This window comes from Sorex fumeus, unplaced genomic scaffold, assembly GCF_029834395.1.
Source record: "Sorex fumeus unplaced genomic scaffold, SorFum_2.1 ptg000063l, whole genome shotgun sequence".
NCBI classification, from domain to species: Eukaryota; Metazoa; Chordata; class Mammalia; order Eulipotyphla; family Soricidae; genus Sorex; species Sorex fumeus.
The window spans coordinates 54,326,611-54,348,825 of record NW_026606120.1 but is presented as its reverse complement, the minus strand read 5'-3'; the positions used below and the strand labels follow the sequence as shown (position 1 = coordinate 54,348,825).

At 45.1% G+C, this 22,215-nt stretch overlaps 1 protein-coding gene across 1 annotated transcript; it reads left to right on the top strand.

Annotated features, from left to right (window-relative positions):
- Window positions 1-1,580: 1,580 nt before the first annotated feature.
- On the top strand, window positions 1,581-21,014 carry SLFN13 (schlafen family member 13). The gene is made up of 5 exons (XM_056127823.1): window positions 1,581-1,660; window positions 14,011-15,075; window positions 15,940-16,059; window positions 17,598-18,321; window positions 18,516-21,014. The coding sequence occupies exons 1-5, from the start codon at window positions 1,648-1,650 to the stop codon at window positions 19,291-19,293; spliced, it is 2,700 nt and encodes an 899-aa protein (XP_055983798.1). The 5' UTR covers window positions 1,581-1,647; the 3' UTR covers window positions 19,294-21,014.
- Window positions 21,015-22,215: the final 1,201 nt, after the last annotated feature.

Here is a 22,215-nt window from a genome sequence, read left to right as displayed (position 1 = left end):
GTTCTGTCTCTCAAAGGAAAGGAAGACAGAACACACAAAAACAGCCCACAGACTGGGAGAAATTATCCACCCACCTTTCATCTGATGAAGGGTTAATATTTAAGATATATAAAGTTCCAGTAGAACTTTACAAAAAAAAATCCAATCTCACTGAAAATGATGAAAAGAGATGAACAGAAACTTCCTCAAGAAGAAATTCAAATTGAGAAAGCACATGAAAAAAATGCTTTATATCACTAAAGCATCAGGTGAATGCAAATCAAAGCAATGAGGTAACACCTCACACAAAAGAGACAGGCACTTCATTGCAACACTATTTACAACAGCCTAAATCTGAAAATAACCCGAGTACCCAAGAACAGATGAATGGATAAAGAAGCTATATCTACACAGTGGAATACTACACAGTTGTTAGAAAAAAACGAAGTCATGAAATTTACTGATACATGAACGAGCATCATGCTGAGTGAAATGAGTCAGAGGGAGAGGGACAGACATAGAATAATGGCTCTCACTTGAAAAACAGTAGGAAAATAATATCCAAAGACAATAGAAATGAAGACCAGTAGGACTGGCTCTTAGTAGAAAGCTTGTCACAATGGGAGTAGTGCAGTTAGGTGAGAGAAACCACTCTAACAGTGATAGTGGGATGTGATCACTCTAAACAAAAACTGGGTACTGAAAGGAGATGGAGTTATATGTATGATCCCCTTATCATAACAGTATTGTAAGCCATACTACCTAAAAGGGAAAAAGAAAATTGCCTGCCATTAAATCAGGCTGGGGGGGTGGGAGGGTAACTTGGGACATTGGTGGAGGGAAGTGAACACTGGTGAAGGGATGGGTGCTAGAACTTTGTATGACTGAAAAATCATAAACAATTTTGTATCTCATGGTGATTCAGTAAATTTTTAAAAATTATTTTTACAAAAACAAAACTAAAATATTTTACACATTATATCTAGAATCATGAGTACTGGGAATAAAATATTTGTGTTGTTCCAAGATTATTTTAAAAAGGAAAATCGAGCATATTACTCAGCATTTCTATTTGGCATCTACCCCCAAAAGCACAAAAATCTTTAATTGTTTTTGTTTTGTTTTGTTTTGTTTTTTGGGTCACACCCAGCGATGCTCAGGGGTTACTCCTGGCTCTGCACTAAAGAATCACTCACTCCTGTCGGTTCTTGGGGGACCATATGGGATACCAATGATTGAACCCGAGTTGGCCATATGCTAGTACCCTCTATACCCTGGCCCTTAAAAATCATTAATTTAAGGGGACTGGAGCAATAGCACGGCGGGTAGGGCGTTTGCCTTGTATGTGACCAACCGAAGTTCGATTCCCAGCATCCCATATGGTCCCCTGAGCACCACCAGGGGTAATTTCTGAGTGCAGAGCCAGGAGTAACCCCTGTGCATCACCAGGTGTGACCCAAAAAGCAAAACAAAACAAAAAAATCATTAATTTAAGAAGATATTTGCTCCCCTTTGTTTATTGCAATGCTCTTCACAATAATCAAGATCTGGGACCAGCCCAAATGCCCAAGGACAGATGAGTGGGTGAAGAAAGTGTGTTATGTAAACACAATAGAATGCTGCTCTTCTGGAAGGAGAGATGAAATATTGCAGTTTGCTGAAATTTGGATGGAACCAAAAAGTATTTGACTGGTTGAAGTGAATCAAATCACAATCACGATCATCCTGTTGTTCATCAATTGCCTCGAGCAGGCCCCAGTAATGTCTCCTTCGCCCTAGCCCTGAGATTTTAAAAAGTGCCATATTCAAGGCTCTTTCAGGGTTAAGAGAATGAGACCCATCATTGTTACTGGTATTTGGCATATTGGGTATACCACGGGGAGTTTGCCAGACTCTGCCATGTGGGCAGGTTAATTCGGTAGCCTGCCAGGTTGTCCAAAGTAAGAATGAGATAATAAGATCTTGCTTTCCAGGAGCTGGGTTTTATAGTCTCTGGGTCTTGGCCGTTGATGGGATTACACGGCGCCAGGGTGGGGGGGGGGCAGTTGGTGGGTGTGACCCGTGCCTACTGGAAGATGGAGGATCTGGGTGGAGGATGCTCAGCTCCCATCTGAGCAGGCTTGGAGATCTCAGCCCCAGGACCCTCATGCCTTTGTTCCTCTGCAGGTACCTTCATGCGTGTGGAGAGTGGTCTCAGCATGGTTGTGGCTGGTTCTGGAGGTCATAGGCTGCCAGGGCTCTGCTCGGGGCAGGGAGGGAAACTCAACCTATCCCCCTCCAAGGGGCCCTGGCGAGGACAGCCAGGTGTGGGGCAGGAGACTCTGTGCTGTTCTCTTCCGGGAACTGGGTTTTGTAGTCTCTGGGTCTTGGTCGTTGATAGGATTACGTGGTGCTGGGGGACAGTTGGTGGGTGCGACCCATGCCTACTGGAATATGGAGGATCTGGGTGGAGGATGCTCAGCTCCCATCCCAGCAGGGTTGGAGATCTCAGCCCTGGGACCCACATGCCTTTGTTCCTCTGCCGGTACTTTCATGCGTGTGGAGAGTGGTCTCAGCATGGTTGTGGCTGGTTCTGGAGATCTTCGGCTGCCGGGACTCTGCTGAGTTTCTCTGTTGAGTTTCCCTCACCGCCCCGAGCGGAGCCCCGGCAGCCGAGGACCTCCAGAACCAGCCACAACCATGCTGAGACCACTCTCCACACGCATGAAGGTTTGGGCAGAGGAACAAATGCATGCGGGTCCCGAGGCTGAGATCTCCAAGCCTGCTCATCAACGGCCAAGACCCAGAGACTATTAAACCCAGCTCCTGGAAGAGAATAGTGCAGAGTCTCCTGCCCCCGCGCCTGGCTGTCCTTGCCGGGGCCCCTTGGAGGGAGGCGGGTTGAGTTTTCCCTCCCCGCCCCGAAGTGAATCAAAAAGAGGCCAAATACCAAATGATGTCTCATACATATAATAAAAAGAAAAATAGTAATGGAATAACAGATCCCATGAATCTGCCTGAGAACTGAGTTTGCTAAGAAGGCACCTAGACACAGTGAGAGGGATGCTAGCACTCTGGCATAAGTGTGGTGAATAGCATCCTAAAACAATTGTAGGGGCTGGAGCGATAGCACAGTGGGTAGGGCATTTGCCTTGCACACGACCGAGCCGGGTTCGATTCCCAACATCCCATATGGTTCCCCAAGCACCACCAGGAGTGATTCCTGAAGTAACCACTGTGCATCACTGGGTGTGACCCAAAAAGCAAACACACACACACACAAACATAAACAATTGTAGACTGTTAATGTAGAAATTTTGGATCACTGTATTTTTTAAAAATCCAGCCAGCTTGTTCTTCAAGCTCATGCTTTCCCTTGGACACATTTCCCCTCTCTCCTCTCACATCTTTGTAAGCAAGTTCCATTCAATAAAAACTACCTCGCACAGAGATTCAGAAGTAAATTTCTAAAGAGATCTATAAGTGCCAGAATTTCTCCAGTTTCCCGCACAAAACTGAGTCATCCTGGGGCAGCTTGGAGGGGGGTGAGTGAGTCCCCATGCCTGCTCATACAGGGCCCTGACAGTTGAAAACCACAGTCCACAATCACCACCATGCGTCTGGCCGGACCCCACAGTCAGACGAGCCTCATCCAGAACTTAATTTGTTGAAACATTCAGGTATGCAGGTTTTGTGAATGAAATCTCCAGCTTTCACAGGACTGGGAATGGGCTACCTCCCCACATCTCCCTATACTTCCAGAATCCCACCAATCATGCACATGCCCCAAAGCTGCCAGTCAGTTAAGAATTTAACTCCAGTTGTATCACCCTGTTAGAAATTTTGTATACCCTGGAATGTGCAGCTATGATTTTGGCTGTGTGACATCTCAAACTATATAAGTGATAAACCAGGAGTAGCACATGAGATTGGACGGAATATAATGCAGAAGGAAACCAACCTCAATTAACAAAATATAAACACTCTTGAGCTTATTTGCCAACGTGGGTTGGCCCATACCTCAGGCAACCAGAAGCGAATGTCTGAGCTTGCAAAGCAGTGCAGAGAAGCAATAAAGGAAGACCTCAAAGAGAGAAGAGCAGCAGTGCTGATAGATGTGGCAGAAGCCGGTAAAAGCATTTGCAATGCCCACCTGTCCTTCGCCAACTACAAGATTAAGATGACTGCCCTCCAACGTCCTGATGGATCTCTCATATCTTCCAGAAGGGCAATGGAGAAGATTATCCATGAATTCTACTCGGATCTCTTTGATAGCCATATCCACCTGCCCATATACCAAATTCTGCAGGATGGATATGTTGTTCCCAATGTTCTCCCTTCCGAAATCTGACACGCCATTTTGTCGGTAAAGAAGTGAATAGCACCCAGCCCAAACAAGGTCAGACCTGAACACCTGAAGAACCTGCCATCAGTACTCATCAATACACTGGCTCTGCTCTTCACACGCTACCTATCTGAATGCAAGGTTCTGTCCCAATGGAAAACCAGCAGGACTGTACTACTGTACAAGAAGGGAGACATCCACAACATTAGCAACTATCACCCGATCTGCCTGTTGTCTGTCATCTACAAGCTTTTCACTTGAGTCATCCTGAATAGGAATGGCAGACAGAACACTAGATGAAGGAGAACCATGAGAGTAAGCCGGGTTCCGCAAAGGATTCAGCACGATCGACCATACCCACACAATAACCAATCTCATTGAGGTTTCTCAGGAGTTCAAGATGCTGCTCTGTCTAACGTTCATTAATTTAAAGAAGGCCTTTGATTCTTTTGAGATGGAAGTGGTCATCGAAGCCCTAGCCAATCAGGGCGTTCAAACTCAATACATCAGGATCCTCCTTGAGCTGTATTACGAATTTACTACCAGGATCTCACCATTTTACAAAGAAGTGATCATCGATGTCAAGAGAGGCGTTCGGCAGGGTGATACCATTTCACTAAAAGTCTTCAGTGCCACCCTCAAAAACGTCATGCGATGACTGGAATGGGAAGGAATGGGAGTGAAGATAGACAGTCGGCAACTACACCACCTCCGGTTTGCTGATAACATTGTTCTAATAACACTAAGCATTAGCCAAGCGACACAAATGCTGGTCAACTTCGACTGTGAGTGTGGAAAGGTTGGACTCCAGCTGAATCTCACGAAGACAATGTTTATGAGAAACAGTCTTGTTTCTGATGTTCCATTCACTCTCAATGGAACGACCATCTCTGAATGCAACAGTTATGTGTATCTAGGTTGAGAAGTCAACATGACGAATGATCTGGCATCTGAGTTGTTTCAGAGGAAAAGAGTGGCCTGGAATGCCTTCAAGACATTGAAGAAGGGGGTATGGTGCCGCCAGCAGGTCAATCTGTACCTGTGAGGCGAGTGCATCAGCAGCCTCATGGTGCCTTCAGACTTCCAGATACCCCAAAATTGCTGCTGTGCCTTTGGCCAGACCCCAAAAACTTGGGGCAAAGTTTACCAAGAAAGTAAAAGGCCAGAAGTTAGGTATGTGGGAAACATACCCACAAACCACCTCCGGCTCAGCTATATAATTGGAGGCAAGGCCTCTTTGGTTCCTGATTGAATTGCTTAATGGACATGATCCCAGAGACTCAGAAACGAATCTCAGAACCCAGTGACTTTAGGTAGAAATGTGTCTGGTCTCTGCAGTAGGCTACCGGTGCTGGGCCAACCCAGGTGGGAATAGGTTTCGTGCCTTGGCCTGTTCCCCCTGGCGGTCCAGTGGCCGCCATCCGTCTGAGGCCACTGGATAGTCACATTTGGGCCCCCAGTGACGAGACACAAGGGCCTCAACGGGATGAGGGTGGAGCCAGGCTTGTCCTCCCCACCCCAACGAGACCCCAAGTCATTGCCCACGAATGGCCTCTCTGGCTCCTGATCAAGCTGCTTAACGGCCATGATCCCAGAGACTCAGAAACAAAGCTCAAAACCCAGTGGCGTTTGGCAGAAATGGATCTGGACTCCACAGTACGTTACTGCCGCCGGGCCACCCCAGGGAGGAAAGGGTGTTGTCCCTCCGCCAGCTCCCTCTTGGCAACTTGGTGGCTGTCATCCTCCAGAGGCCATTGGACAGTCAGGCTTGGGCCCACAGTGACGAAACTTGTTGGGTCTCACGGGATGGGGGGGGAGGTGGAGCCGGGCCTGTCCTCCCCACCCTAACGAGACCCCAAGTCATCGCCCACAAACGGCCTCTCTGGCTCCTCATCAAGCTGCTCAACGGCCTTGATCCCAGAGACTCAGAAACAGATCTCGAAACCTAGCGGCTTTTGTCAGAAATGTGTCCGGACCCCGCAGTAGGTTACTGTCACCGGGCCACCCCAGGGGGGAATGGGTTCTGTCCCTCCGCCTGCTCCCTCTTGGCGACTTGGTGGCTGTCATTCTCCAGAGGCCATTGGACAGTCAGGCTTGGGCCCACAGTGACGAAACTTGTTGGGTCTCACGGGATGGGGGGGAAGTAGAGCCGGGCCTGTCTTCCCCACCCCAATGAGACCCCAAGTCATCGCCCATGAATGGCCTCTTTGGCTCCTCATCAAGCTGCTCAACGGCCATGATCCCAGAGACTCAGGAGCAGATCTCTAAACCCAGTGGCTTTTGGCAGAAATCCCTCCAGATTTAAGTGTTAAAATTTCAGAATTTCAAAACCACATGGCCCTACTGCAGCCACACGACATCATATGTTATTCATAACCAGCAATAGAACACAAATTGTCTATTGTTGCCTTTTCAGCAGGTCTGAGTGTTGGGGTAAAATCTTAAATAATGGTGGGTCTGGTGTCGAAATATTGAATGTGATCAAAGTAGAGAGAGAGTAATGTGGAAATCATCTGCCCCACAGGCAGGGGGAGGGTGTGGGATGGGGATATACTGGGATTTTTGGTGGTGGAGAATGGGCACTGGTGAAGGTACGGGTGTTTCATTGTATGACTGAGACTTAGACCCAAAGGCTTTGTAACTGCTCTCACGGTGATTCAATAAATAAAATTATAAAAAATGGAAAAAGAAAAAAAAGTAAGGTGGAGTTCATGCACAATTCAATCAGCTAATCAGTGGTTGAATAAATAGCAGTACTCCTACAAAAAAAGAAAAAAAAGACATTGAAGAAATAACTAAGAGGACAAAAAACCTCTGGCTCTGGGTACATCTCTTCGATTCCACTGTTCTTCCTGCATTAACATACACCTCAGAGACCTGGGTCCTACAGGATGAGAACGCTATTCAGGTCTCCCAAAGAGGAATCAAAAGAGCTATGCTTGGAGTATCATGTTTCACTCAAATGAGAGAAAGAATCCAGAGTTCCAATCTCCATCGATGGTCAAGAATCAGGGACACTGTCTCGTTTGCCAAGGTGTCGAAAATCAGATGGGCTGGCATGTAATGAGATTTGGAGATGACCGCTGGACTAGAGCTGTTACTGACTGGATTCCACGGGATGTCAAAAGACCGCGTGGCCACCCACCTACCAGATGGTCAGACTTCTTTGTCAAGACCCTGAACAATTGGTTTGAGGCTCTTTGTGTTCCTAGAATGAGCAGACGCCACTGGACTACACTAGCACACGACAGTAATGAATGGAGACGTTACTGGAGCCCGCTCGAGCAAATTGATGAGTAACGGAATGTCAAGTGATCAAGTGAAACGCAAAAGGCTTAATCTGTAACAACGTTTTAGTAATCTCTTATAAAAGGACTTAAGGACTCCATGGTGAGATACAGCAATCTTCACTAACTTTCTTCTAAGGAAACATTTGTTGATCATCCTTTAACAATTTTTTTTTTTTTGCCTTTTGGGTCACACCTGGCGATGCACAGAGGTTACTCCTGGCTTTGCACTCAGGAATTACTCCTGGCGGTGCTTGAGAGACCATGTAGGATGCTGGGAATTGAACCTGGATCGACGCGTGCAAGGCAAATGCCCTACCTGCTGTACTATCGCTCCAGCTCCTAGCAAATTATTTATAACTAGCACAATCACAATCACAACAACCATCCTGTTATTCATCGATTGCCTCGAGCAGGCCCCAGTAACATCTCTTCATCCTAGCCCTGAGATTCTTTTTTAGAAAGTGCCATATTCAAGGCTCTTTCAGAGTTAGGAGAATGAGACCCTTCATTGTTACTGGTATTTGGCATATTGGGTACGCCACGGGGAGTTTGCCAGATTCTGCCGTGTGGGCAGGTTACATTCGGTAGCCTGCCAGTTTGTCTAAAGTAGGAATGAGATGATAAGATGTCGCGTGGCCGCATGATGGGATTACACGGCGCCAGGGGGCCAGTTGGTGGGTGTGACCCCCGCCTACTGGAATTTGGAGGATCTGGGTGGAGGATACTCAGCCCCAATCTGAGTAGGCTTGGAGATCTCGGCCCCGGAACCCGCGTGGCTTTGTCCCTCTGCCGGTACCTTCATGTGTGCGGAGAGTGGTCTCAGCATGGTCGTGGCTGGTTATGGAGGTCTTCGGCTGCCGGAGCCCTGGTCGGGGCGGGGAGGAAAACTCGACCCGCTACCCTCCAAGGGGCCCCGGCGAGGACAGCCAGGCGCGGGGGCAGGAGACTCTGCGCTGTTCTCTTCCGGGAGCTGGGTTTTATAGTCTCTGAATCTTGGCCGTTGATGGGATTACACGGCACCAGAGGGCCAGTTGGTGGGTGTGACTCCCGCCTACTGGAATTTGGAGGATCTGGGTGAAGGATGCTCAGCCCCAATTCGAGTAGGCTTGGAGATCTTGGCCCCGGAACCCGCGTGGCTTTGTCCCTCTGGCAGAGTCTCCTGCCCCTGTGCCTGGCTGTCCTCGCCGGGGCCTCTTGGAGGGGAGTGGGTCGAGTTTTCCTCCCCGCCCCGACCAGGACTCCGGCAGCCAAAGACCTCCAGAACCAGCCACCACCATGCTGAGACCACTCTCCGCACACATGAAGGTACCAGCAGAGGGACAAAACTATAACTAGCAATGTAAAATAAATAACTGAGGGTCTGCTAGAAGGGCAGACTCAAGGGTGGTTGGGAAAATTGGAAATAATGGTGATGGGTAGGTACAGTGGTGGTGGGATTGGTGTTCAAACATTGAATACCTGTAACTAAACTAATGACTTATAAGTTATTTAAAAAATAAAACTACCTGGGGCGCTGGAGTGATAGCACAGCAGATAGGGCATTTGCCTTGCACGGGGCCAACCTGGGTTTGATTCCCAGCATCTCATATGGTCCCCTGAGCACCGCCACGAGTGCAGGGCCAGAAGTAACCCCTGGGTATTGCCAGGTGTGACACAAAAAGCAAAAAAAAAAAAATTAAAAATAAGCTACCATGAGTTACAAAAAAAAAAATCCAGCCAGAGAGATAGTAGAGGGCAGGGAGTTTGCCTTGCATGCATCTGACCTGAGTTCAATCTCCAGCACTCATATGCTCCCCAAAGCCTACCAGGAGTGATTACTGAATAAAAAGCAAGGAGTAAGCCCTCAGAACAACTGGCATTGCTGTCCCCCCCCCACCAAAAAAAAAATCTTCTGAAGTTGGAGAGATAGTACAGCAGATAAGGTGCCCACCGTGCACACTGCTGACCCAAGTTCAATCTCTGGCACTGCTTATGAACCACCCGCCCCCCCGAGCCCCAGCAGGAGTGATTCCTAAGCACAGAGCCAGGAGTAAACCCTGGGGACCTCTGTATGTGAAATTCTTCTCCTTAACATCTTCACTGCTCAATAATTTTTTCCTGTCACCTGCATCAATATCTGCCTGTCAAATAGGCAGTAACTGGTCAACTTACTATTGGAACCTTTAGGACTTGATGGATCTTTGTGGGAAGAAAAAGTGAGACTTGGGAATGGAGAGATAATACAGCTGGTAGGATGTTTGCTTTGCATGCAGCTGACCCTGGTTCAATCCTCAGCATCCCATATGGTCCCTTGAGCATCTTCAGGGGCAATTCCTGAGCACAGATCCAGGGTAACCCCTGAGTATTTCCAGGTATGGCCCAAACAACACCAATAGAAAAAAAAAAGTGAGACTTATATGTGGCAGAGCTACGGTTGGAACTCAGGAAATTATAATCTTAATCCCTGAATTTGGCTGCCTTTCTCTGTTTTTTTTTTGAGAATATTTGCCCATATTTATTTGACAAAGGTTTAATATTCAAGATATATAAAGCATTTGTAAAACTTAACATGAGAAAAATCAACCAATCCCATCAAAAACTTGAGAGAAGAGATGAAGAGAGACTTCCTCAAAGAAGGCATACAGATGGCTAAATAAGTATATGAAAAAGTTCTCTGCATCACTTATTATCAGGCAATGCAAATCAAGACTATGAGATATCACCTCACACCAGACTGCACAAATCAAAGGGAACAAAAACAACCAGTGTTGGCATGGATGTGGGGGAAAATGAAACTCATTTGCTGCTAGCAGGAATGTTGACTGGTTCAACTTTTTGGGGAAACAACATGGGCACTCCTCAAAATACTAAGGATTGAGCTTCTATATGACCCAGCAATTTCACTTCTGGAAATCTAACCCAAGGCACCCACATATCTATTCAGAAAAGACATTTGTACTCCTATATTCTTTGTAGCACTATTCACAAAAGACCAAAGTCTGAAAACAACTCAATTTCTGAAGAACAGATTACTACAGGAATACTCTTTGGCTATAAGAACAGATGAAATCATGCAATTTACCCTTATGTGGATGGAACTGAAACCAGCCAGAAGGAGACGAACAGATACAGAATGGTCTCTCTCATTTTGGAATATGAAAAAGCATAGGAAGGGAATAACAAATGGACAAAGGTAGCAGAGCCTGAGAGGTGATCTACAGAACAGAATTCTTTTTTTTTATTTTTATTTTTTTAATTTTTTTTAATTTATTTATTGAATCACTGTGGGAAAGGTTACAAAGCTCTCAGGTTTATGTCTCAGTCATGCAAATATCAAACACATTTCCCTTTACCAATACTTATTTTTTACCATGAAGAACCCCAATAAACCCCCACCTCCCACCCCTCCCCGTCCCTGTGAGGCAGATGAATTCTAGTTAACACTCTATCTGCTTTGATTAGATTGATTGTTTCAATAAAAGATTCACCACTATTATTTAGAGTTTACCCCCCCCCCAAATCAGACATGCTGAAAAAGCATTGTGAAGTGATTTGCTTTCTACAGCTGGGTTCAAGAATTAAATGTTGGTTTTGGATTTCTGCTATTTTACCTATTGACCCTGGAAGTATTTCTACTGAAAGTCAGATAGTTAAGAAATTGGTTTCTGTGTTCTGGAGTCCTGGCCATGCTGGAGAGCCGCTCGCGGGGGGCAACCGGTGGCCTCGGTAGGGCGTGAAGGGCGGAGCGAAACGCCCCCCTTCCCATGAGGTTTTAGTCGCCCCCACACTCCCGGCTCATACCTGCTGTCCACAAGGCTCCCATGTGGCCGCCATCTTTCTTTCCAGAGAGGAGAGGGCGAATGGGGCAACACCCTTTCCCCTCCGGCAGACTTGATGGGCTGGTGTTGCCCCATTCGCCCTCTCCTCTCTGGAAAGAAAGATGGCGGCCACATGGGAGCCTTGTGGACAGCAGGTATGAGCCGGGAGTGTGGGGGCGACTAAAACCTCATGGGAAGGGGGGCGTTCCGGTCCGTCCTTCACGCGCTACCGAGGTCACCAGTTGCCCCCCACGAGCGGCTCTCCAGCACGGCCACAGCCCCAGAAGCACAAGGGCTTAATGCAGAACCCAGCAGCTTGGAGCAGAAAAGTGAAAGGACTATGCGTTAATCCAGGCAATCATTTCTGCCCAGAGAGGAAAGGGTGTTGCTCCCTTCCGCCCTCCTCCCTCTGGAAAGAAAGATGGCGGCCACATGGGAGCCTTGTGGACAGCAGGTATGAGCCAGGGGTGTGGGGGCGACTAACACCTCATGGGAAGGGGGGCGTTCCGGTCCGTCCTTCACGCCCTACCGAGGTCACCAGTTGCCCCCCACGAGCGGCTCTCCAGCACAGCCACGGCCCCAGAAGCACAAGGACTTAATGCAGAACCCAGCAGCTTGGAGCAGAAAAGTGAATGGACTATGCATTGATCCAGGCCATCAAGTCTGCCGGAGGGGAAAGGGTGTTGCCCCATTCGCCCTCTCCTCTCTGGAAAGAAAGATGGCGGCCACATGGGAGCCTTGTGGACAGCAGGTATGAGCCGGGGGAGTGGGGGTGACTAAAACCTCATGGGTCGGGGGGCGTTCCGGTCCGTCCTTCACGCCCTACCGAGGTCACAAGTCGCCCCCCGCGAGCGGCTCTCCAGCACGGCCATGGCCCCAGAAGCACAAGGACTTAATGCAGAACCCAGCAGCTTGGAGCAGAAAAGTGAACGGACTATGCCTTTCTCTGTTTTTACATTTAATCCTGTAGGTCTTTCTTCAGGACTGATACGATAAAAGAGTCAGCACCTTCCAGTGATAACTTAACTATACCTCTCAGCAGCATTAGACACCATGGACCTTAGCTGGGGCCTGGTTCCTGGGATTCCTTTGGTTTGGGTCCTATCTCTTGCTTTCTGAATAAATATCCTTTTCACAAATTGTCTTCTTTACTGGTCCCTTAAAGTTGACAATGATTGAAAAGTTGTTTAATACATTCTTGTGACTTTGTATACATCTACGTGTTTTCATTGCTTAGATGTGTATAACATCATTCAATTAATTCCAGTGCATCTTTAGGAAGTCTTGTCTTCAGTATCACCTCTGGAAGACTTACTAAAACTCTGTTCTCCAGTTTAGTTCAAGGAACTCTTTATTGTTTTTATTTTATTGTTTATTTTTGGTTTTGGGGGGCACACTAGTGGTGCTCAGGGCTTACTCCTGATGGTGCTCGGGAGACCTTATGGGGTGGGTGCTTGAGATTAAACCCAGGTCAGCCATATACAAGGTAATTGTCCTTACTGCTGTACTATCTCTCTGGCCCCTTCAAAGGGCTCTTTAATATGTCTCCCCTATAATAATCCTCATCGTTCTGGGTTGTAAGTGCTGGTATAATTATCCTCCAATCCTGGCAGACAGATCCTTAAGAGATGGACATTTTTCTTTCTTGCTCACTGGTAGGTACATTAAACTCAGATGAAAATCACAAATCAAATCATAAATCATCCTGTTATTCGTCGATTGCCTCGAGCAGGCCCCAGTAATGTCTCTTTCATCCTAGCCCTGAGATTATATTCAAGGCTCTTTAGGAGAATGAGACCCATCATTGTTACTGGTATTTGGCATATTGGGTACGCCACGGGGATTTTGCCAGACTCTGCCATGTGGGCAGGCTACATTCGGTATAAAGAATAAAATACTTATCCCCTTAAAATTACCTGCTTACCAAATCTCTTTTTGTTTGGGGGTAGGGGATGCGTGGGGGGCTCCCAAGTGGTGCTTAGGGGACCCAGGGACTCCTTCCTGCAACTCTCAGTCCACAGTTCGATGCCTGGGCCCAAAGATGTGATGCCCCAGTGTCAGAGATACCCAGGCCACCTGGTGGTGCTCAGGGGCTGTGCCCAGTGTTGCTCAGGGGACCCTGTGGTGCCAGGGATGGACCACAGTCAGATGAAATATTTTCTAATATATGGTAAAGGTAAAGGTAAAGGCCCTCCCATTGATCGTCGATTTGCTCGAGCGGGCCCAGTAACGTCTCCATTGGAGACTTTGTTGTTACTGTGTTTGGCATATCGAATACTCTCGGTAGCTTGCTGGGCTCTCCAAGAGGGGCAGAGGAATCGAACTTGGGTCGGCCATGTTGGCCGCTTGTAAGGTGAACGCCCTACCCGCTGTGCTATCGCTCCAGCCCTTGGAGAGCCCGGCAAGCTACCGAGAGTACTCGATATGCCAGACACAGTAACAACAAAGTCTCCAATGGAGACGTTACTGGGCCCACTCAAGCAAATCGACGATCAACGAGAGGGCCTTTACCTTTACCTTCTAATATATGAAAGAATGAAATATATGAAAGAATGAAAGAATGAATTAACCATTTTTTTATGATTTATTGGCAACTAAACAAATCTCTCAATAATTTCAGCTACAATGGAGTATAATCTGTGCTCACTGGTGGTGGAACCATTTCATCCTGACTTGATCATCAATGTGGGTGAGGTAACTCTTGGTGAACATAACAGAAAAAAGCTGGAAAAAACTCAGAGAGATCAAGAGAAGAAAAGAGTTCAACAGGCTGCCTGTGCCTTACTGAACTCGGGTGGAGGAGTGATTCAGATAACAATGACAACCGAGGAGGTGCATCAGGTGGAGTTGGGACTGGATTTAGAAGGGGCTTTGAGAGAACTTATTCAGTCTCCTGATTTGCAGTCTTTCTTTGAGACTAAGCAACAGCGCAGATTTTTTTACATTTTTGTTAAATCTTGGAGCAGTGGCCCTTCCTCTGGAGACAATTCTCCCAAACCCCGGATTTGCAGCCTGAGTTCTAACTTATACTATAGATCAGGCACCTCTGTACTCTGCATGACATCGAACTTTGCATTTGATACCCTTAAAAAAAAGAAAATGGCTGCAGAAGGTATTATGATGAATCAGAGTTTCCCATCTAAGAAAAAACCCCAAGATGAGGATCCTCATCCTGAATCACATTCTCCTAACCAAGTTTTTCAAACTGACAGATTTGAATATGGTGATATCCTGCCTTTTCCTGAGTCTCAATATGTAGAGTTTAAGCAATTTTCTACAAGCAACATCACAAGATATTTAAAAAACATAATTCCAGAATACATATCTGCATTTGCAAATGCGAAAGGAGGTTATCTTTTTATTGGAGTGGACGATAAAAGTAAAGTCTTGGGATGTGAGAAAGACAATGTTGACTGTAATACTTTAGAAAGAATAATCACAGAATCAATTTCCAAGTTACCTGTTGTTCATTTTTGCTCTACCCAACCATTGGTGGATTATGAGACCAGAATTGCTAAGGTGTTTCACAAGGAAACATTGCATGGTTATCTCTGTATGATCCAAGTGAAGCCATTCTGTTGTGCAGTGTTCTCTCAAGACCCCAGTTCATGGATGGTGAAGGGCAACGGTTTCTGCAGTTTGACACCTTCGGAATGGGTAGACATGATGATGGACACAAATCCAGGTAGGAGAGATAAAGCTCTTCCTTGTTCCTTTCTTATAGTTTTTTTTTAATGACTTTATGCTGCTCCGCCCTTCTCGGAGAGCCCGGCAAGCTACCGAGAGTATCTCGTACGCACGGCAAATCCTGGCAAGCTACCCGTGTCATATTTTATATGCCAAACACAGTAACAGTAAAGTCTCACAATGGAGACGTTACTGGGCCCGCTCAAGCAGATCGATGAACAACGGGTGGACAGTGACAGTGACAGTGACTTTGCACTCCTCACACACACTGAAATTTGCTTTCTCTAAATCATGCACATAGAAGAAGACCATGCACACAGAAGAGTTGATTGAGTGACAAAATGTCCAAAATAAGATATTTTAAGTAAATGGTTATTTCTCACAAAAGAAAAAAAAGGAAACAAAAACTTGGAATAAATTGTTTGGTTGACCACAGATTGACGTAGGTAAACTCATCTGTTTGGAACCTCTGAACCTTATGCTAGTGTGATCTTGGTACCTCAGTTTAGCATAAGATCAAACCTGGGAGACAAGTGCAAGTGTTGGTTGAGATTCATTGAGATTGTGATTAGTGAAGGTGTATATATACATTGTGAAAGAGTGTTTTAAGTTCCTTTACAATTTAACCATTTGCTATTAAAACATGGAAAAGGAAGTATTATATTAATGGGACTCTTTCATGGTGGGTGCAGGGTCTGTAGAAATCTGACATAAAGCAAGAGAAGATGCAGAATCTTCCTTTGTGTCTTTAATCACATTTGAATTAGACTATGTTAAGTGAAACATAAACACCTACTCCTATGGACTGTTCCAACAGGGAGGGATGAAATAATATAGGTGATATGACTTTTCTTTCTTTCAGAGTTGTCTGAAGACTTTGAATCTCAGTTGAATATCTCCCAAGGCCCTCCAAATTGCAAACCAGTGTATTCTAAGAAAGGCCTAGAACATAAAAAGAATCTCCAGCAACGATTATTTTCAGGTACTAAGTGCCATTTTTACATTAGGAGAAAGAGAAATAAATTAATGCACCTGATTAAAAGCATTCTAACGAAGGTATTGTTCTAGAAATCCTGTTGTATAGAGTGACAAGGTTGCCAGCCTCTTGGGGATAAGCATCAGGGACCCTTAAAAATCCTCTGACTTTGTGGTTGCCAAATATGCCTGGTGATCAGAAATGCCACAAGTAGTAATTAAAACTTGCATCTTACCAGCATACATTTCCAGGATTGGAAATTATGTATCTGCATTTCAACAAGTTTATTGTCATTCTGATGTTCCAGAGGCTTTGTAAACTACTCACTGATTTAGTACAGCTAGAGGAAAAGCACTAGATGGGAGCAGACACCACTGGTCCTCTTTCAAGGGATGAAATAGTTAACTATAAAAGTCACCTTGGACTGGAGCACAATACTCTTGACTTGCATGCAACTAAACTGGGTTTGATCCCCAGCACCCCAGAGCAGGTACCCCATGCTCTGCCAGTAGTGATCATTAAGTGCTGCTTGGTATGACCAGCCCCCCAAATGAAATCATTAACAATTTTACCGAGAAAAATATATATATTTAAAATAAGTCGACAAGGTAATTTTTTGTTTGCTCATGTTTTGTTTATTGGCCATACCCAGCGGTGCTGAGTTCTTACTTCTGGCTCTGTGCTCAGGAAACACTCCTGGTGGGCTTTCAGGACCACATGAAATCAAATCTGGTTTAGGGGACTGGACCGATAGTAAAGCAGGTAGGGCACTTGGCTTGCACGTGGCCAAACCAAGTTTGATCCCTGGCCCAACATATGTTCCCTGGAGCACTTGCTGGGAGTGATCCCTGAGTACAGAGCCAGGAATAACCCCTGAATATTGCTAGATATGGCCCAAAACAAAATAAAAGTAAGCACCTGGGTTGGTTGCATGCAGATTAAGTGCCCTGCCTATTTCACTATCTCTGTCCCTGACAACATAATTTCTCTTGGAAAAGCCTGAACAAGGGGCATCACCAATGGGAGGAGCAAGGCTGAGGTAGGCATCCAAGACCCAGCACCATGTTATCTAACTACCCCACCTGCAAATATTTCTGACTGGGTTTTGTCTAGGAATTGACAGTTAGAAAAGGAAATTTTCTTTTTTAGAGCAAAAGGACTTGTTTAACTTCATACATTGACCATATTAAATGCAATTTCTGACAGGAATATGGTATGAAAATGTGCTTTTCCATATGGTATGAAAATGTGCTTTTCCATTACATAATAATGTAATATGCAGGAGTAACTGATCATTTTTCATTTTCTCATCCTTGACAAAGTCCATGTTAGCTAACACTACTTCTCCATAAGCTATAGAGCAGCTTGACTGCATTCATCTCTGGAAATTTGTAGAGTTTGGATTAAAAATGTGTGAACTATAAGAAATTTCACTGGAGTTTTGTATTTATGGGGGAGACTAACCATTGTTCCTAATGTAATATATTGTTTATACAAAATAGAATGTACAATATTGTAAAAGATTTCCATATTTTCATTTCTAGTGCAGCCAGATTATCTGCAGTATACCCCGGAACCTCTCTGGAAGGAGCTGTGCTCAGAGCATGAAGGACTGCAAGAACTAATGAATAATCAGATATTTCCTTTGTCCCAGGGAGTTTTGATCCTTTCTAGGAGCTGGGCTGTGGATTTAAAGTTACAAGAGAAACAGGGAGTCCTCTGTGATGCCCTTCTGATAGCGCAGAACAGCCCCCCAATTCTCTACACCATTCTTGGGGAACAAGTGGCAGATGGGTGGTCCTACTGCACACAGACTGCCTTTACTTTGAAGCAGAAGCTGGTGAACATGGGGGGCTATACTGGAAAGCTGTTTGTCATGCCCAAGCTCCTCCTCCTGCATCCTGAAAGCAATGCCCAGTCCTTGCGGGTTTTGAGTTCTGTAATCAACTATCCCAAGTCCTATAACCTTGAAGACATCCAGCAAATGGAAGCACTATTACAGTCCCTTGTGGTTGTCTTGCTTAGCTTCAGGTCTTTCTTGAGTGACCAGCTCGGCTGTGAATTTTTAAATCTACTTACAGTCGAACAGTATGAGGTGCTCTCCAAAAATCTCCGCAAGCACAGAGAATTGTTTATTCATGGCTTACCTGGCACAGGGAAGACAATTATAGCCTTGAACATCATTGAGAAGATCAGGAATGTGTTTCGCTGTGAACCAAAGAATATTCTCTATGTTTGTGAGAACAAGCCTCTGAGAAACTTTGTCGGGTGAGCAATTAGATCTAGTCACCAAATGAGATTCAGACTGTATTCACCCCCAACCCTCTCAATCCCAATCTCTTTATTTCTTGAGAGTTATGTGGCAAAATGACCTCTAATAACAGTAGTGTTTACAAGAGTGTGATAGATTAATTATTTAATTTCTTCAGAAAACCTAAATGTGTAATTTTATTTTTTTACAGTAAAAAAGGGATCTGCCGTGCAGAGACCCGGAAAACATTCATGGCAGATAACTATAAAGATATTCAACACATCATTATGGATGAAGCTCAGAATTTCCGAGATGAAGATGGAGACTGGTTCGAAAAAGCAAAAGCCATCACTCAGAGCGAAAAGGACAGTCCAGGAATTCTTTGGATCTTTCTAGACTACTTTCAAACTAGTCATACCATGCAGAGTGGTCTCCCTTGTCTTTCAGCCCAGAATTCAAGAGAAGAACTCACAAAAGTGGTCCGCAATTCAGATGAAATTGCCAAGTTGCTACAAGGTGAATTAGACAGGGTCAAGAGATATCCTCCAAACAACATCCCCCCTGGATCCTTGGACATGCTACTTAAAGCTAACTGGTGTTCAGGTGTGAAAGGAACACTAAGGACTGAAAACAACTTGAGTTGGCAGCAAACAGTGAGCTATGTCGAAGAAAGGTGCAAGACTCTCTTTAAAAGAGGCTATTCTCCCAAGGATGTTGCTGTGCTTCTCAATACCTCAGAAGATGCTGAGTCTTACAGGAAGAGTCTCTTGAGAGCACTGAGGAAGATAAACGTGGTGCAGGTTAGTGATGCCTCTGACCTGCAGAGTGATCACATTGTGTTGGACAGTGTCAGGCGATTCTCAGGCCTGGAGAGGCCCATCGTATTTGGAATCCTACCAGAGAAAACCACCATCTTAGGAAACCTTCTAGTTTGTCTGATATCCAGGGCAAATAAACAGCTATATATCCTGTGGTACCTGAAATTTTAATTCAGGAATTCTGCTTTAAGAAGCCCCTCCCATAATCTTGGAGCTTCCCTGATTTCCTTTCCTTTCCTTTCCATTTCCCTAAATAAGCTTTTTATTGAATTAGGGGAAGGAAGAGAGAAGAATTCCAAACCTAAATGGGATGAGGCCATTGTTATCTAGATGATAATAGGTTATTGCTCCAAATCCTGTCCCCTGTTCTTCCAGCCAGAATGATGGTGATTCTCAATAGAGCGTCAGCCATCCCACATAGCAAAGACTTTGGCCCATCCTCCGTTCTAAGAACTAAAAGCAGGATACATCCCAAGCTTCCATCTCTTAAGTGTAGATTTCATGAAGTTTTCATTTTTCAAATGTGGCCAGGTTAAACTTGTTTAAATATTTTTGTAGTTATCTGCAGAAGGTTTGTCTGGTATGGGGCTAACTTGACTATCCATACCAGAAACAAAACTTTTTTGAGGATTTTTTAAAATTTCCACTTGCTCTGCTGATTCAGGACTGGAAGATTCTTAAGACAACTCAGCTGCTGACAAGATTGGCCTTATTCATTTTGGTAGAACAGAAAGCACTGATAAAATTTTCCTAATAATTAAAGAGATAGGCTAAAGGCTAAGTATTGGGGCCAAAGTGATAGCACAGTGGGTAGGGCGTTTGCCTTGCACGCAGCCGACCCGGGTTTGATCCCCGGCATCCCATACGGTCCCCTGAGCACTGCCAGGAATAATTCCTGAGTGCAAAGCTAGGAGTAACCCCTGAGCATTGCTGGGTGTGACCCAAAAAGGAAAAAACAATAAATAAAGGCTAAGTATCTTGCTCGATACCACAGTTGACTCCAATCAATCCCTGGCATTATACAATCCCCTGAGAACTGCAGGGAGTAGCCTCTAAGGCCAGAGGAGTAAATCCTGAGCACCATTTGGTGTGGCTCAAGGATCAAAATGAGGACTCACACGAATCTCGGAACTGTGAGTAGCTCACTGCAGAGATGCCTCTGGCCTTTGAAATAGGCCACTTTCGCTGGGTCACTCCAGATGGGAGCAGGTGCTATCCCACCACCTGCCCCCTAGAAATCCCAGCAGCCACCACCTTCTAGAACTCAACGAAAGGTCCAGGTATGCAGGAGCAGTGGCAGCAAATGTCAGACCTCAAGGGACAGGGGAGGATCCGGTCCCTCTCCTTCCCCCCGCCCTAATGAAACTCTGAGATGACAACAAACTGCCCCGGCTACGTATTAAGCTCCTACATGGCCATGATCCAGACACACACACACACACACACACACACACACACACACACACACACACGAATCTTGGAACTGAGCAGCTCGCTGCAGAGATCTCTCCAGGCCCGAATTATTAAAATTTTAGAATTCCTAGAGCACACAGCCACTCTTGAGGCTGCGCAACATTATATTCTATCCATAACAAGCAATTCAAAACAAATTGTCTAGCATTGCCTTTTCGGCAGGTTTGAGTGGTGATCGGACTGGTGTTGAAGTATCGAATGTAACCAAAGTAGAGAGAGAGTATTGTGGAAATTGTCTGTCACACAGTGTGGCAGGGAAATGGTTGGAATGAGGGGAATACTGGGGATTTTGGTGGTGGAAAATGTGCATTGGTGAAGGGATGGGTGTTTGATGATTGTATGACTGAAGCACAAACATGAAAGCCTTGTAACTATCTCATAGTGAATCAACAAAAAAGGAAAAAAATCAAAATGACGATAATGACAATAATAATAAATGAAATATTATATCCTTTAAAGTTGAAATTCTCTAATTTTTTCTTAGAAGGAATGATTCAGACCAAGCCTCGTTTGTGATATGAAATATTATCACATTACATGGAAGTGACAGATAAAATTTGAGACCAAAATCTGGTTCTAAATGTGTACATCAGGGACTGGAGCGATAGTACAAAGGATAGGGATTTGCCTTGCATGCAGCCAACCCGGGTTTGATTCCCAGCATCCCATATGGTCCCCCGAGCACCATCAGGAGTAATTCCTGAGGGCAAAGCCAGGATTAACCCCTGTCATCGCCGGGTGTGATCCAAAAAGATAAAAACAGAAAACACTAAATGTGTGCATCAGCTCCTAAGAAGTACAGACTTTGAAAGATTACTGTCTTCAAAGATCAGCAAGTTTACTGTGCAAGTTGTTGGTCTGAACTCTGCTTATTACTCTCTAAATGAATTTTTAACCGGTTGCTTGTTGTTGTTTTCTTGTTTAGTTTTGGTTTTTATTGTTGTTGCATTCTTGATCTGTCATTTTTATCCTTTCACTCTCCTAATTTGGTGACCCACTGTTGAGATCTGAAAGCTTCCCACCAAATCCAGTTGTTAAAACTCTAGCCCCATGTGCCTGTATTTGAAAGTATGTAAAGAAATAACTAATGACAGAGGAGGTTACAATGGTGGAGATAAGTAGAATTAGAACCGTCTAAGAAGAAACATCAGAGCTGGGAAAAAACCTGGGACTCATGCCCAACATATGCTGAACTGCCGACTCCATTCCCAGCACTGTGTGGCCTCAGCACAACCAGCCTTTGGGAACAGTATTGAGGTCCTCAGTGAACTTAAAATTGAACTGTCATACGACCCAGCATTTCCACTTTAGGGCATCAAACCCCAGGACATAAAAACACCTCTCAGTAGGACATATGCACACTTTTATTCACTGCTTCACTTAGTACAATAGCTAAGACACGGAATAAACCTAGGTGTGCATAACAGATGAATGGATTATGAAGATGTGGATATAAGTACACAATGTAATACTATATAGCTGCAAGGAACAATAAAAGCATGTCATTTGCTGCAACCTGGTTGGAACTGGAAGATATCATGTTCCGTGAAGAAACAGAAGAAGAAAGACAAACAGGATGATCTCACTTATCTGTGGTGTGTAGAATAGCTGTATAATATT

Bases quoted from the DNA above. Each gene is read 5' to 3' on its own strand.
- SLFN13 (XM_056127823.1), top strand. The intron at 15,076-15,939 runs GTAGGAGAGATA...TCTTTCTTTCAG, and splicing joins GATGATGGACACAAATCCAG to AGTTGTCTGAAGACTTTGAA. The intron at 18,322-18,515 runs GTGAGCAATTAG...ATTTTTTTACAG, and splicing joins CCTCTGAGAAACTTTGTCGG to TAAAAAAGGGATCTGCCGTG.